Genomic DNA, 17,094 nt, shown 5'->3' with positions numbered 1-17,094 from the left:
GGGTAGACATCAACAGAAACCTAAAATGCAGCACTACTCAATATAGTAATGCTGTACTGAAAGCTGCAAAGAGTATATTTAGCACTTAATGCAGAATCTCCTGCATGCCCTTCCAAAGGGTCACCATAACTATTCAGTAACCAAGGAGTTCTCAGGGTTACCCCAAACAAGGCTTACAAGCAGCCCATGTTATGAAGAAGTTCATTTACATGTAATTTGGTATGTTTAAGGGCATGGTTGTGGTGATATCACTGAAATGTCTTTATTAATATTTCAATTTATTTGTTTTCACTGAAAATAAAGACAACTGAAAGAAAGCATATTTTGAAACTGTTCAATTTTGCAAAGTGATTTTATCAATTTTCATACATTGTATTTGTTATTAGATTAAACAAAAAAAAAGTACAAATCAAATCCAAAATCTAAAGCAGTTTCTCAACACCAGTCAGGTGTAGGAGGTGATGCAATATTGCTGACACTTGTATAATTTTTCTTCTACAGGTATTATGTTGTTGGAAATCAACTTTGGAGATGCTGGAAGATTTCAGGTCTCCAGTGGTCTTTGATAAGTTGTTTATCCATGTGTGTAGAGTGTCTATTAATTTATATATTATGTGATTCTGGTATCATTTTAAGCATCTAATGGCCCTCCATAGTGCTATTTTTCTTTCAGCTTCAAGGGGGCAACGCCCCCTTGAGACCCCAATTGGGGCGCTGCCCCTGAACCAAGTCGGGAGCCTAAGCGGCCCCCTGGACCCCCGGCCAAATTTGTCCCTCTTTTTAGATTTCAAATGTTGGCAAGTATGCATTATGTCATCAATCCATAGTACACATAATCAAAAAATGTGATTAAAATCTAGAAAAATATGTAAAGTGGTTCAACTTATGAGAAATCAAAGACAAACATTTGAAAATGTTGTCAAATATAAATGAATATACTCCTACAATCAATCATATAACTTTCTCTTCTCCTGTGAGAGAAAGAAAGGGAACAAGAAAATATATTCCAGAAAATGGATTTTCTTCATTTGAGTCTCCCCTTTAATACATTCAGTTTGAACTGGCTTCTCAAAATGCACCAATGAATGCACAGGTTCTCTAGAATGCATATCTAAATATTCTTTAATTACTCTTGAATAATTTTTTGGCAAGTACTGCTTATCTAAGAATTGGAAGAGTGCTTTGATGTCGGAGTCCCAAGCTGGAAGAAGTCTGGATCATCCGGTTGCCAAGGTAACACACCAAGAGGGGTGTGGCTCCAATCAACAAGGTCTGTAAATGATCAAACAAAGAGCATAGGATGGTAATACAAGAAACATCAGTGAATATATAAATTTAGATTAGAAATAAAGTAAAAAGATCCATTTAACACAAGAGGCAATTTCAATATCATGGTTGAGTGAACACATCAAAATTAATGGCAAAAAATGCTCAAGTGTACTTGCAATACAGCATGAAACACCACCTATGAACTTTGAAAAGTGACAAGTTTGCAATTATCAGGTGCTCAATCATGCATAACTTGATGATCTATGCTATGTTTGTAAGTTGGCCAAGATGTGAAAGAATTTTTTTTTTGCAAGTTCTTTAGCTCAACATTAAAAATTTCCATGATTTTGATAAATGGGGAAATTAATTTTTGTGTGATATTTAGACCTAACATCCTGCTTTTGCTTCATAATGCCATAACATACCATCGCTGAGATGCCATGGCTGTGCTGAATCTATGACTGTCCTATTCTGAGCACCTTTCTTCCCGTCAGAGAGAATACCTAACATTGGATTCTCCTTCCATTTCTGTCTGGCCTTGGAGTCAATCATTGCCTCCATGTCACTGAGAGAGGGCAGGCCATTAGTTGAAAGAGACATTCCATTTGGTCCGTGGACTATGGTCTCGGCAAGCTTTATCAATTTTTCCTCTGCAGACTTTTCAAGACGAGGATCCTGACACTCTAGAAGGCTAAAAATAAAGATAATATATATTTTTCAAATAATAATCATTACTTCAGACTGATTTATTTCAGAACTGCCCCTAGCATTTCACAAATTTGATTGAAGACAAATATGTTGTAGAACTCTAGCTTGTGTAATTTGTACATGAGCTTATAATCACTAGATTTTAAAAGTGGACTCTTTGTTCCAGGTATTAATTTCTGCATTTGAATTAGTTTTTACTTGTATACTATTTATGCCAACATTAACAGAAATGTCTTTATGTTGATTTAATGATAAAACACAGTGTAATTTCGAGCAAGCATGCAGAACTCTGGTCATTTATAGTTACTTAATGGCATGGAATAATGTTAACAGTTTCAAAAAAAGGTTAACACAATGATAATACTGACCTCGGCAAGAGTTCCATGGAATGCTTGTTTGGTTTTTCTATGCATTTCTTCAACGTCTTGCTCCACTCGGAGGCATCCCGTTTATGTTTCTTCCGGGGAGGGCTCTCTCTAGCGGTAGACTCTGAAGAATTAAAAAATTGAATCTTTTATTATACCAGTTCTTACAATATACAATAAATTGTATGATCAGTCAATAAGCTATGCATTATGGTATCACAGGACGAAATGCACATTTTCACTGTTGCTCAGTCTCCTTTCTCCATATGAAGACTGACATGTAAAATAAGGGGCATGTTGAGCTATGGTAACTTCCATGGTAACAATGCTCAAGGTTAAACATGGATGTTACAATCAAAGGCTTCAATCCTAAGTCAGGAAACCAGGGGGGTGTTTCACAAAGATTTAAGTACGACTTAAATCACACTTACATGCCAACACATACATGACATGCAATACTCAGTAGTGCTCGTCCATTTGCCATGATCTGACCAATGTGGCGATGTCTTATTTCACATGCAACTAGGCATTTAAGTGTGACTCCAAGTCATACTTAAATCCTTGTGACACACCCCCCCCCTGTTCATGCTACTACATGTAGGAGAGCATTTCATGAAGCAACTTGTCAATGATTGGATAAAAAACTGTGATAAGCTACTGAAATCAATGCAGCTGATTAGCCAAGAGTAAATTGCAAATCACTGAGATAAATGAAATGCTACCCTACCTGATCTTTGAGTGATGCCGTTTCTCTTGATTAGGTGCTTGGCCCAACCCAGGAGGTATCTCACGATTGGTCCTGACTTGGCTTCTTCAGGATTTTCGGAGGTGAAGCGAGAAAGCAGGATGATGATGGATTCCATGATAAGATGCTCTAGACCACATGACACGGTGAAGTCAAGGAGTGGTTTCCACAATGCCACAAGAGATCCAGGGAGGTTGTCATCCTGCGGGGAAGTCACTCCTTCCATGGCATGGAAAAATCAAATTATAACCAAGAGTTCAATTAGATTTTCAATTCAATTTAAATGTTTTATTTTCAACTTCAATTTTTTATATATACAATATACAAACTAATCGCTTATAAAACAGTGATTCTAAAATATAAAAATAAATGTGACATGTGTAAGGTATTAAAAAAAAGGTATGAAATGGTTATAAAATAATTGTTTTTATTGAAAAACATCTTGAATCTGTTTCAGGGATGATGTAACAAGAAAATCATTCCAAGAACTGACTTTTCTGGGAGTACAATACTAGTAATAATAGCTGATCATGAAAGTGTAGATTTGTGTCAAGCCGCAGGAGCAGTTAATGAAATAGATGAATTGTCTGGGCAGTCAAATTCTATGCCTTCACTATTGTCAGATCAGAAATATATCCAACATAAATTTTTCAAATGATCTGTGACCCCAAAATGTAATCAAATGACTGTCACTTTATACATAATGCGTGAAATTAAGGGTTTACAAAAAAAACATCAAACAAAACAATACAAAACCCCTACTCTTACCATCGCTGATGCCAAGAGCTCTTTCTTGTTCAGGAGTTGGTACCAAGTATCCATCTTGGGTGAGAAGATAGGCAAGGAACTTCCTGATGACATAATTGAAAAATTATATTAAGAACATTATCACAATGGAGCACCTTAGTATAGACATGTGTTCATGGATGTTGATAATATTCTGAGAAGGGCCTTAGAATTCCAGATGGCCACCAATGAAACCATGAGTGAGAGGGGGAGAGAGAGGGGAGAGAGAGGAGGATGGGCGGAACGAAAGAGGAGGATGCAACAAATGATTGACCATCTATGCTATTTGATGGAAATACTAGTAACTGTTTTATGTGATATAAACTCAAATTTAAAATGTCATAGCATTTTTTTATTATTTTACTTTTGATTCTACTGAAATGCTCAGCATGATGCTCATTTGAGTTTTCTTTTTTTTAATTCAAATCAACTTCCTTGTTTTTTTTTTTTGTTTTTTATTGGGGGGGGGTGGGGGACTTGATCTTATAATTGACCTGAGATAAGCAACACTGATTCATTCAATTATCGACCACTTAAAGGAGTTCTTTCAGCTAATTTGTTCCCTATGACACTTGTAATCGGGGACAACACATTAAGCAGCATTCTTACTTGGAAGGATGATTTCTCAGTGGCTTGTTAAGCTTCTGCAAGATCTCTCTTTCCCTGTGATGTGGACGACCATTTACAAGCTACATAAAAAGACACAATTATATAGCATTTATTATCTCCACATCATTCTTTATCTGTAAATAAAAGCAATAATGTATTTTCACTCTCAAGGTAGATGACCTATATATAATTTCAATACTGGTGAGTATTTTATAAAGCTATTCGTAAGGGAAGAGCAAATTTAAGAAGGACTGGTGAACCTTTCTTACGCGCTAAATAATCACCAATGAACATTAAATGGTGGATATCATTTACCACAAGAAAGGATCACCAGATTTGCTCTCGCGTTCACTCGGGTATTGCCAGACAGCATAAGAATCTGATGCATTGTAAATGTATGCAATTATGCAGAAACATGCTACCTTAACATTTATGTCTCATCCACCTTCCAAACAAAAATTTTCATGTTAAATAAAGCTCTGCTTGTGTAAAAAAAAACAAACCTTATATAGTGCTATTGGAACTAACATATCATTTCAAGTTCCATACAGAAAAATCAAATTGAAACCTTTCATTGACTTTTCAAACTGATTTTTTCCTGAGCTGTGACTATCAATAAAATATATGGATCTAGTTGTATCACAGTACATAATGAACAAGTCCATCCACCTTGTACTTACAGTGCTTGAACTCCCCATGCAATCCATGTAGTCACTCAAAATTTCTTTGATCTTTTCTGCAAGATTAAACATTTTAAATGATATCAAGCCATGTTAAATTAATAATAATTGAAACAAAAGAAAACTCCAGTGACATCACAGATAATGACCAAGATTATGCAAAATTGCATTCCAAAACCTTTATTTTCTTAGAGGATACTTGAAGAGTTTATTAATAGAAACTGATGAAAAAACAAGTGGAATGCCTCTGGCGGTCTCACCTGCAGCACACGATTCAATATAGCAGCAGTGCTGACTTTGAAAACTATTATAACTCCCACAAAATGTTCAGTGATACTTGGTTACTCTTATGTCCATGTTTTATGAACTAGACCAATACACTTACAGAGATATGACGGTAATTCAACAAATACCCCCAACGTGGCCAAAGTTCATTGACCTTACATGACCTTTGACCTTGATCATGTGACCTGAAACTTACACAGGATGTACAGTGATACTTGATTTACTCTTATGTCCAAGTTTCATGAATCAGATCCATAAACTTTCAAAGTTATGATGGTAATTCAACAGATACCCCCAATTCGGCCAAAGTTCATTGACCCTAAATGACCTTTGACCTTGGTCATGTGACGTGAAACTCAAGCAGGATGTTCAGTAATACTTGATTAACCTTATGGCCAAGTTTCATGAACTAGGTCCACATATTTTCTAAGTTATGATGTCATTTCAAAAACTTAACATTAGGTTAAGATTTGATGTTGACGCCGCCGCCGTCTAGTCTCACTCGAGTCTACAACTTTAGACCCACATCTGCAGTATATGTATAACAGCTGATTCAAGGAGTCTGCATAGCAGACTACGTCTATAGCTCGCTTTGCTCACCCTTTCAGGCTGGTTTGCAAACCAGCTGCAGATCCCACTTCACGAGCCATTCAGAGTCTGCATAGCAGACTAGTCTCACTCTGCTATGTAGGTGACACAAATAGTATCAATTGAAAGCAGCCTAAGCATTTCATTAATCTCAGCATATTTTGAGATTTAGCTTCATGAATCAAATTTTGTGAGAGCGTTATACTTATACAAAGATATTGCTATTTCATTTACTTTGTAAACGTATGACAGAATTTGAAAAATGTTGTTCACTATCTGCAATATTTGAAAAATTAAAATGCACAAATACTCATCTCATACGGTTTACCTCTAGTCTGGAAGTCAAAGTCCCCTTCTTGAACGATCCTATCTGCACACATCTCCTTGATCTGTGCCTCCCAGAAGTTTTCCTTCAACCAATCTAGACTGAATCTTAGAGCACTCTCCAAGATGTCACGTTTAGGCATGTGTCCATGAGTTCCTTGATGACGGATGTCAACAATCCACTTAGGAAGGCCAATCTAGTCATATACATGTACATAAAATAAATATTACGAATTGTTCCATAAATGATTTTAATTCATTATATGGGATTCGATGTTATTTGTAGCTGATATAGACAAGTTGTCCAGGGGCCTGTCTTACAAAGGGTTTCGATTGATCCGATCCATCGCAACTATGGGAAGCCAGCCAAGTCAAACATATAAAATGCACGTTTGTTCAAAAAAAATTCTAGATATGTATATCCATAAATTCATTGATTTCTTGACAATTAGGTGTGATCTCCTTTGTTTACAAAGGATATTTTGCAAATTTCCTGTAGAAAAAATTATGACACTGATGGCTTTCCATAGAGTTACAATTGATTGGATCAATCGTAACTCTTTGTAAGACAGGGCCCAGAATTATTTCTACATGTTTTGGTTTGCTTCATCCATGCAGATCAATCAAATAGTAAAGTTTTATGGGCAAAATACCAGGAAAAAAATTATCAGGACCAATACAAAAAAAATTAACAGGGAGTGAATGCTAAAAAACTATGCTTCATATATTCTGAATGTGTGTGAATAGGAGTCATTAAACATTATCTAAACCAATTAAAGCATAAAAACTTACTGTCATGGCAACCTCATGAACAGGCATACCTCTTCCAAATTTCTGCTGTTCCTCAGTCATCAGATTGACAAACCTTTAATTAAAAAAAAAAAACATACTGTAATGTGTCAAGGTAATTTTTCTTGTTTGCATTACACAAAATCTAAAATTGGACAAGGGACATTTTATAAAGATTGTAATTTGACATAAAGTCATGCATTCAATTGATTCTAGTAGAATGAGATCATCACACCAGCAACTTCTTAAGACTCCCAAGACACGTGTAGCATAGAATTATACGATCACTGGAGAGTGGAGACCTTCAAATCTAAACTGAAATCTTACTGAAATCTTATCTTTTCTAACAGTATTAGTTATTGGCACTTTGACACTCATACAAACTTTCTCATTTTTTCTTTTCTTGGGTGCCTCGGTCGTGTGGTCCAGTGGTTAGAGCATTGGACTCATAATCGCAAGGTTGTGAGTTTGAATTGTTTGTGAGTTCGCCAGGTTGTGAGTTCGAATCCCAACTCTGCCATTGTCTCCACTTTGATAAAAAGGCCCAAGAGTGATATCTGTCGTCTATTACGTCAGCCACTATGACTGATTAACCTAGACGTAAAATGTTTCCAAGGTAATTGGTTATATACCAGCTTGGCGTTTACCAGCAAAAAATGCTGTCCTGCCGAGTTCCTATGGGAGTTACCAGAAACAGAATAGAATATTTCTAGATAGATGGCGCTATATAAATGCCTATTACTATTATTATCATTCTAAACATATTTGATGTCAGTATCAAAAGACCAAAGAAAAATATGATACACCATAAACATATATATATATGTCAATGATACTCTGATGTACGAAAAAATGAAATCTTGCAATGCCTACCTTGTAATGGCAAGTGTGCATGCCATTATAAATGTGCTTGTGTCTCCATTTTGCTGTGCAGGCATTCCTAGTTGGAGTTCTACAAGGTCTTTTGTACATATTATGGCTACTGGTAACTTCTTGTACCTGAAGACATTTAGAGTGAAAAGGAAAGAAGAGAGAAAAACATAAGGTTTTTACTTTCAAATTGACATCAAGGTGCAACTCAGTTATAATGCAGCTTTCACACAATGTATCAATGTTGACATTCATTCATTCAATCATATTACGAATGTAAGTTGAGAATATCACTATCAAAGTGCAATATCACAACAATAATACAAATAATACATCAACATGAAAAAAACAGAAGTAATGTTCAACAAATTTGCTACGGAGCAAAGAATCATAATGGATAATTCTGAAATTATGAGAGTAGATCATTATATCTACCTTGGGCAACACGTCAGGATGGATCATGAACTGGAAGAAGTTTAAATGAGGACAAGAGCTGGATGGATCACTTTTGGGAATTTCAATGACATTATGAAAAGCAATATGCCAATTTCTTTAAGAGAAAGTCTTAAATCAATTTGTTATACCGGCAATGACCTATGGTTCTGAAACCTGGTCTATAACCAAAAAAAATGGAACAGAAATTATAAACCACTCAACACAGTATGGAACATACATGTATGCTACGGATATCAAAACATGACAGGAAAACCCATACAATGGATTAGGAGCCAGACTAGAGTAATAGACATAATAAAAGCAATTAAATCAATAAAATGGAGATGGGCTGACCACCTTGCAAGACCACATGATAATAGGTGGACCAAACACATCACAGAATGGAGACCATGCATGGCTAGGATCACTGGTTCACTGCTACCATCCTGCCTGTGGAGAATCTACAGGTAGGACTATTGTATGCCAATGCTGTATTGAGAACATACTATAAAAAATCATTAAAATATCACTTTTGTCACCAAAATTGTTAATTTCCATACAGTTGCAACTCAATTTTCATTAGTAGCTTATAATATTTTTTGTATTGGCCAAAGCGCTCAAAAACTTGAATTCTGGGCATATTTTTGTGTACGCCCTCTATTGGTGGAAAGTAATATGGCAAGAAAATTTTCATTTTTCAAGAACTATTTTAAATAAAGAAAAACTAATTTTAAAAATCAAATTTACTTAAGAGCCAAGTTATGTAATGAAAAGCTGTAATGGAAACTGAAAGTGTAAATCAAACATTTGTCCAAAAGAGAAAGAGAAAATAATCCAAACATTGTCAACCTTATTATGCCACACATACATGTACTACATAGAGATGAACAAGGTTTTATCAAAACTTGTTCATTGAATGAGTGGCTAGGATCACGAAATCTGGGTAGACAAAAATTGAGATGGAGTGACGAATATGAGCTCACAAAATTCATTGGAATAAATTGGATTGCATCAGCAGAAGACATGAACCTTTGGCACCAACTTGAGGAAGCACAGACTGGAACCTAAAAAAAAAGTTCTGTTGCGATACCTCTCCTACTTTTATTAAAATTCATAACAAACTGGGCGATCGAGACCGAGGCAACATATTTTTTTTTTTAGGTTCCAGTCTGTGCTAGCCAGGCGGCTTCTAGAGAGTAAAAATCATTTACTGACGTAAGGTTACCCTCAATGAAGCCAGGTATTCTTATATATTTACGTGCGTGTAGGGTGCCAAAACCTGAAACTTTCGCCCCCAAGATTTCTACTTTCCTTCTAAAAGATCTAGCCCTAAATCATGTGCATGGGATAAAACTTCATTCCCGACATTTCTGCGCCATCGATTTTATTTTCAACGAGAATTCATCAAAAAAATGAGAAAAATATTGCCAACGTTACAGACGCACGTGTCTGTAACGTTGGCAAAAAACAATAGGAAACAAGATGGGGGCGTAAACATCGGGCAAGTCTCTTCCATCTTGTCATGATATTTTTCTCATTTTTCTTATGAATTCTTGTTTGAAAATAAAATCGATGGCACAGAAATGTCAGGAATGAAGTTTTATCCCATGTACATGATTTAGGGCTAGATCTTTTAGAAGGAAAGTAGAAATCTCGGGGGCGAAAGTTTCAGGTTTTGGCAGCCTACATGCACGTCAATAAGAATACCTGGCTTCATAGAGAGTAACCTTCCGTCAGTAGACCTCTAGGCCCTAAACGATTTTTACTCTCTAGAACTAGAACTTCATAGAAGCCGCCTGGCAGTAGAGGCGCACGGCCAATATTGGAGACTGTCTCCAAAGTGGGAGATTATCTCCAATATCAGAGACTTTTTGTAAAGATTTTGGGTATCCAATTTCAGAGACAGTCTCCAATTTTGAAGACCAATTTCCTTTGTTTACATTTGCTGCAAAAGGATTACCTTGGCGGCAAATGAAAATGTGATAAGCAGATTCCTCATGAAAAATTACCCTTTTTCACCGTCTACTTACCAAATTCAACGTCTACTTTTGCTTTGATAAGGATTTTTGTTGTCAATCACACACAAAACAAACGAGCTTCTCACCTCAATGAGACAAAATTTTGGGTGTAAAAAATCATGCTTTTGTTGGTGTTGTTTCTTTTGTCCTTTTGCAAAGCAAGTTTCCGATGTGGGAGATTGTCTCCCCTATTGGAGAGTCTCCCATATTGGCCGTGCGCCTCTACTGCCTGGCTAGTCTTAGACCAAAAGCTTCGGTCTCTGTTATGTTGGTTGTTCAGCTGAACTCCGCTTAGTTCACTCACCAAATACAGAGACCGAAGTTCTAGCGCGATCTGTACAGGGGACTCAATGGCCATATGTTTATGCACTTAAGATCGGATAAAACGGGGAAGTGAATTTGCGCGACAGCCGGGGTAAGTCACTGTTTTTGTTCGTTTTAACTTGATTTTTCTCCGGTTTTTGGCAATTAATTCCACGAGGGAATATTAATTTGCATTTTTTTTTTTTTTTGTCATTAAAGACAAAAATTGAAGAGCCCCGACGGGGGGATTTTGCATTGCAAGTCCCCTGATGGTGGCTGCACGATAGCGAGCCGTCTGTGTACGAGAAATAAAAAGAAAATAAAATGTTAAAAAAACTCCTCGAAACAGACGGCTGCCAGCTGTCTGTGCCGCGATGTCAAGATTTGTGAGTCACGATAGACCTTCAACCATATAATCATGGTAAGTGCATAATTTCTGTTTCCACATTTAGTTGAGATTACTATTGAGACCCCAATACACCTCAGTCCCTTGTCTCCCTCATATTGCACGGTCGACTCCTGGTCTGGACCTGGGTTAGAACCCGGGGAGTTCCCCGAGAGCACGTCATTGTATTCTACCGGTATAGCTCTCGGTCGGCTCCGTCTCAACAAGTTTACCACGTTGTTTACCTTGAATTCCATGAAGATATCCTATCAATAGCTGTCTTTTTCTCTCCAGGATCTCCTTGAAATAATTTGTGATAAATCCTTTCAAACTCATCTTTAGTTCTCCATGGTATGAAAGTGTATTTCTTAGGCATTTTTGTGGTTGTCCTTTTCTCTCGGCAGTCGCGCATGTGTTTTGCTCCGTGCAATCTATGTACGTAGAGGGCAGCAATACAAGGCAGTCAAGGCCCTATATAATATATAGGGCCTTGAAGGCATTCAGAGTTATCAATATCTATTGATAACTCTGAAGCAACGAACGTAGAGGGCATGCAGCAACACACAAGCGTGTTGCTCTAAGGAAGGTCAACTCGATACGCGCATGCAACTGAGCTGCGCGCATATTTTATTGTTCATGACAACGAAATCAAATGCCGATCAAATACAACAACAAATTAGTAGTGATCAAGAAAGAATATGAAAGAATATGACTACAACGATATCAAAGATAACATTAAAAGATATGTTGAAGGATATACATAAATATGAAAACATACTTTGATATTTAAAACTTTACAAATGCAAGTTTCAGGAAACTAAAATCATTACCAAATCGGTGATTGTTGTTATCAGCGATTTCACCAGACGGCTAAATTAGGTGATTTGCGCCGAGACGATTTTGTGACCACTCGCAAAGCATTTCGGGATTGAATATGTCCCCCTTATTTTCTCTGGGCTCTTCGCTGAACCCATCATCATTCTATGCTTAAGCTACATTATGCTCCGTCGTCTGCTTAGATTGCAACCCCCTAGTCTAGCACTGGTACTTGTTCTGCTAGGCGTCGATCAGCATTTATCTGCAGTCCATATAGGCCGTGACTCATTTATTTATTTATTTATCAGAGCAGGCAGCAATGCCAATGGGTATTAAAAAAAATAATTCACGTATCTATCAGTAGTATGTTATCATTTCTTTTCACCATTTTCCCCAAAACTTATAAATTTAGAAATACATTCCAATCAGTAATAAGTGAAGTCTACATCTAACCTAGATCTTGATCATGTTGATCGATAGACCAAAAGCTTCAGTCTCTGTATTTTGGTTGCTCTGCTGAACTGCGCTGGCTCACTCACCGATGGAGGTTATAGTAAAATGTCAGAAATTGTTGAATAAATCCCCAGAAACGACGGTTATTCCTGTCTAGTTGATCGATAGACCCCAGTCTAAAGATCTAGAAAACTTTATTTGTCTAACTAGACTGTAGACAAATGCTTTGACCAGTCTCGATCTGTTTGTTGAAGATGTTGTTCCACACTGGATATCTAAGTAGATCTAGAATATATATAGATCTAGCACGACTTGTCATGCTTGTTGGTATGAGATAGTCTATGCAACAATAAAAAAAATACTAAAATAATAATCAACTCAAAACAGACGAATTCCACATTGTCTTTATAGTATAGGACGCCTAAATCTAGACCATTTGAGGGTTGGTCCATGCAAGCTAAGTTTGGTTCAATTAAGGCCAGCCTGCATGGGCTAGCCGCTAGGAGGTTATGATTTTTTTAGTCCGTTAAATGCCTACATACAGGGTAAAGTCTAGATCTAGAACTAGAAGATTATATGGTTGACAAGTTACCGTTAGGTCTTAGCGTTAGGCATGAAATCTTTAAAATTCAGTCAGAAAATGCATAAAAATAAAATCACGACGAGCTCAGTCACTTTGCTCTTTCACTTTCGAAATTTCTCCAAAAAAAAAAACGCGTTCTGCCAGCCAAGCCCAGGCCATGCAGGCCCAGGAAAATTTACCAATTGCAATATGGCAAACAAATTATGTAAAAGTCTTTAAACATTGATTGCACAGAATCAATGGTCAAATTAAGATATAGATGCTGTCTATCAAGTCTACTTTCTACCCAAAATCAGAAATTAAGATGGTCTAATCTATCTAGCCCCCATTTCTAGTCTAGGCCTAGATCTAAGTCTAACGCAAAACGAATGTCGATGATGGCACTCTGCAAACGATGTAACATTGCAATCAATTTCCCTCAATTGGCTGATTTTCTTAGAAATTATTGAAGAAAACCAGGGAAAATGTGAATAGGTGGCCGTTTATTCAAGCTTTAATTTGGCTTTGGAAGTTTGGTTGCTCAATGATTATCGACCTTCGACGCGACGCAGCGCCTGCATGGCTGTGCAGCTCAGCTGCAGCGCGCAGCCAATGCAATGCATCCGATGCATGGGTTTTTTTCGCCGTCCATAGTCTCGGACTCGAAGTTGAAATTAGACCTGGATTTCGGGGATTCAGCTTCTTGTTTTAGGGTTTATAGACTTAAAAGTCAAATGCAATTTAAAATTTGAAATCTGACCTTGAACAATCATCGTTGATAAACATCAGCCCTGAAGCAATTGCACTTCAAATCAGACCAGGCAAATTAGATGTCATTGTCTATGTTGCTAGAAGATCTATGACGAGTCGACTGAAGCCCCAGCGCATCATTAACGTCACTAGTTAGCTACGCGACCGGCCCAGACTCGGCGCACCCAGGCCAGAAAAATGACCTCGATTATTACGGTGGTTGCCTATGCATTTATTAGTGGTGCAGCGAAATTCAGCAGAGGAAAATAAGAGATAAGAGGGATCCTCGTCATAGACTTAATATTCCAAAATGAGAAAAAAATGTCAAAATCATGATTATTTAAGCTAAATAATTTCTTTAAAATTAAAATTAATATTTTTAATATTTCTACCCAGAATAACCGACCTAATAATTGTTCATTAAAAATATTTAAAATTAACAAATGAAAAAAAATCAACTCGACAAATTTCCGAAAAGTCCCCCTTATTTTTTAGAGTGGTCACAAAATTCGAGCGGAGTTGACCTTCCTTAGAGCAACACGCTTGTGTGTTGCTGCCCTCTACGTTCGTTGCTCTGAAGCATAGAGATCCCGGGGGGGCCACTTACATTGACGAGTGGATACCATGCGCGACCAAGAAAACACGTAAAAAGGATGTCCTTTTCACGATAGGGCACGTTACGTACGTAACGTGAAAAGGGTGTCAAAAACACAAAAATAATGAAAAAAGGGTATCTATTTCGCTAGTAAAATTTCGTGTTTAGGGTCGAATTTGCGGGGATGATAAAACAAAATTAAAATGTTTTATAAAGGATGTCCTTTTTGCCCCAACACTACGTGTTTAGAGTCCTATTTGCGCGAGGTGTAGAAGGTGGGGTCGTACTAAATTAAATAAGGTAAAGCCGACAACCAAAGGACCCGTAACAATGAAACATTCCTGTACTTGTTTAGGGGTTCATTTCAGGGAATATTTGCCAAGAGTATCGTTTTGTTTCCAGTACTTGTTAAGGGTAGGGTTTCACACGCCAATACTTGTTAAGGGTTGCATTTTCAGAATATGGAAATTACGTGTTTAGGGTGCTTTTCGAGACCCCATGGTCGCGCATGGTATCCACTCGTGAATGGAAGTGGCCCCCCGGGATAGAGATGTATATCTCTATGCTCTGAAGGCAGTTTTTAGACCGATCGAGGATCTGAGGAAGGTCCACTCCGCATTGTAGAGTTGACCCGGAGAGTTGATTAGTATTTTTTTCACGTTTGTTCAATCATGGGTTTGCTAGTAGGTCCATGGTTCAATAGTATGATTAATGAATACTCAAAGAACGAATTTTGAATATCATTTTAGAAATGTTAATGTATAGTCGATTTTTTTTCGTTTGTTTGATTTTACTATTTTTATGGATAATGAAAACTCCAAGAATTTTTTTTTATATTTTAGAAATGTTTGGAAAAAAAGTAAGACAAAAGGTAATCATGATTCTTGTTGTTTGCACATCAATAAAAATACATAGTCTGATGACATTGTATTACCATTTCTCTGCTAAATTACCCTACCCCTACAAAAAATAAACCAGCCAACATCAAAGCCAATACCTTGATCTTCACGTGACCCCCCCCCCCTGCAGTTACGCCACGTAATAATTGAGGATTAGTCATCTCCATCAGCATACTAGTAGTCATCAGCGTACATCTAGTTCGATCTGCTCGAAAAAAAAATTAACAATATACCATGATACAACTAATTTATTTGGTTTCAAACTAGCTTTGAAATTTGATAAATCAAAGAAATATACATTTAGAAGAAATATGTTAAAAGAGGTTGTTACCATTATAGCGTACCTACGGGGGGAGGGCAGACTCCCCCCCCCCACCTGACGAGAAGTTGAAGATCTTTTTTTTTTTGCTTGTCAATTTCTTTTCTGCTGTGAAATGTCCTTCATATAATTTTAAGGACCTTTTTTTTATTTTTTTTTATTTTTTTATTTTATTTCTGCTGTGAAATGTCCTTTATATCCTGTTGAGGGCCTTTTTTTTGCTTGTCAATTTCTTTTCTGGCACGAAATCCTTTATTTGTGGTTGAAGACATTTTTTGTGTCAATTTTTTTTGCGGAGGATTTTGCCCCCCCCCCCCTGTGGAAAATCCTAGGTACGCTACTGGTTGTTACCATTGTCCGTAAGAGGAGCATGTACAACTTGTTAACAAGTCTGAAATGCGTTACTTAATTATAGGTATAATGGCAGATTTGAAGTGCTTTTATGACCTTTACCTGAATTATATTTTTTATTGGATAGAAGTTTCCTTTTCAAATTCAAAATAAAGTAATTAAAGAAAGAAATTTAATAAAGCAATCATTCCGTGCCAAAATCAAGGAAACTCAGAGACTCACAAAAACTTAGAATGTGACAATAGTGTTTAAGAACAGAATAATCAAAGGCGGTCACTTTGTCAATCCGCGCCAAAGCTTATATGACTCGTTATGTATCAGGTTATTATGACACCTATACAATTTATTGATGAGTAGGCTCATTTCTTCCTCATTTATTATGATTTTATAGTGAGTAATAAATGTTTTAAAAGGATTTGGGTCAATTTTGGCAGCCATTTCACCAGTCACCAAACGTATGAAAGTGAAGAGAAGAAATTAAAATAGTATATGTTTTTATTAAGACTAAATCTGCCTGGACATATCAAGTTTGACACAAACGAAATGAGAAATAAAAATAACTAGGGAATTTGTGTTTATTTTTATCCCATAATGAAATCATGACCGAAATTAGACTTTACTTACCCTTTTATCAACTAAATAATGCATTCCTATATATAAATTGCTTAACTCATTCGTCTTAATCAAAATGCATAGACTGTGAAAAGAAAAAAAAAATCATTTTTCTCAACACTTAGTGTATCTGTGCCTTCAAATTGAAGTTTGTTGACCTTTTGACCTTTCCAGCCATAACCTTTTAACAAAAGGTCGCGGGTATGTACACTTATTTGTTCAATATAACAAGATGAACAATTTGATGTATCACTTTTCTTCTTCTTCTTCTTCTACTGTTTATTCTTTCTATATTTCCGTATCGTAATTATGACCATGTTCTTATTGTCTATTGCCAGTGGCCGGAGATGGCGCCGTTGCGTTAGTCTTTTCATTCTTGATGGCAACACGACATGTCGGCCTAATATGCTGCGAAAATTATAGGAGGGGGCGGGGGGTAAAATGGTTGCAGTTATTTTTGGGGTAAACAAGAAAGAATTTTTGCTTGCTTGTCAAAAACAGAACTTTAGCTCCATCCCTTCCTGAAATTCTGGATCCGCCTCTGCCTCTCTCTATTCTTATATGTTTTCGTAGTGTAG

At 36.7% G+C, this 17,094-nt stretch overlaps 1 protein-coding gene across 1 annotated transcript; it reads right to left on the bottom strand.

Moving 5' to 3' along the window:
• Positions 1–812: 812 nt before the first annotated feature.
• LOC121425936 (ribosomal biogenesis protein LAS1L-like) lies at positions 813–11,577 on the bottom strand. The gene is made up of 11 exons (XM_041622052.1): positions 11,405–11,577; positions 8,022–8,147; positions 7,152–7,224; positions 6,364–6,556; positions 5,163–5,218; positions 4,483–4,562; positions 3,856–3,938; positions 3,070–3,306; positions 2,346–2,466; positions 1,695–1,960; positions 813–1,272 (listed from the first exon to the last, which is right to left on the bottom strand). Exons 1-11 carry the CDS (start codon positions 11,569–11,571, stop codon positions 1,163–1,165), a joined length of 1,512 nt encoding a protein of 503 aa, XP_041477986.1. The 5' UTR covers positions 11,572–11,577; the 3' UTR covers positions 813–1,162.
• Positions 11,578–17,094: the final 5,517 nt, after the last annotated feature.

The sequence above is a fragment of the Lytechinus variegatus genome, chromosome 1 (assembly GCF_018143015.1).
Source record: "Lytechinus variegatus isolate NC3 chromosome 1, Lvar_3.0, whole genome shotgun sequence".
NCBI lineage: Eukaryota > Metazoa > Echinodermata > Echinoidea > Temnopleuroida > Toxopneustidae > Lytechinus > Lytechinus variegatus.
Note: the sequence above shows the minus strand (reverse complement) of the source record. Positions and strands in the feature narration are given on the sequence as shown.

Coding starts and splice junctions, on each gene's coding strand:
- LOC121425936 (XM_041622052.1), bottom strand. CDS start 11,571: ATGCGCGACTGCCGAGAGAAAAGGACAACCACAAAAATGCCTAAGAAA. Junction 4,563..5,162: donor GCATGGGGAGTTCAAGCACT/GTAAGTACAAGG, acceptor CTTTTTATGTAG/CTTGTAAATGGTCGTCCACA. Junction 2,467..3,069: donor CGGCATCACTCAAAGATCAG/GTAGGGTAGCAT, acceptor TTAATTCTTCAG/AGTCTACCGCTAGAGAGAGC.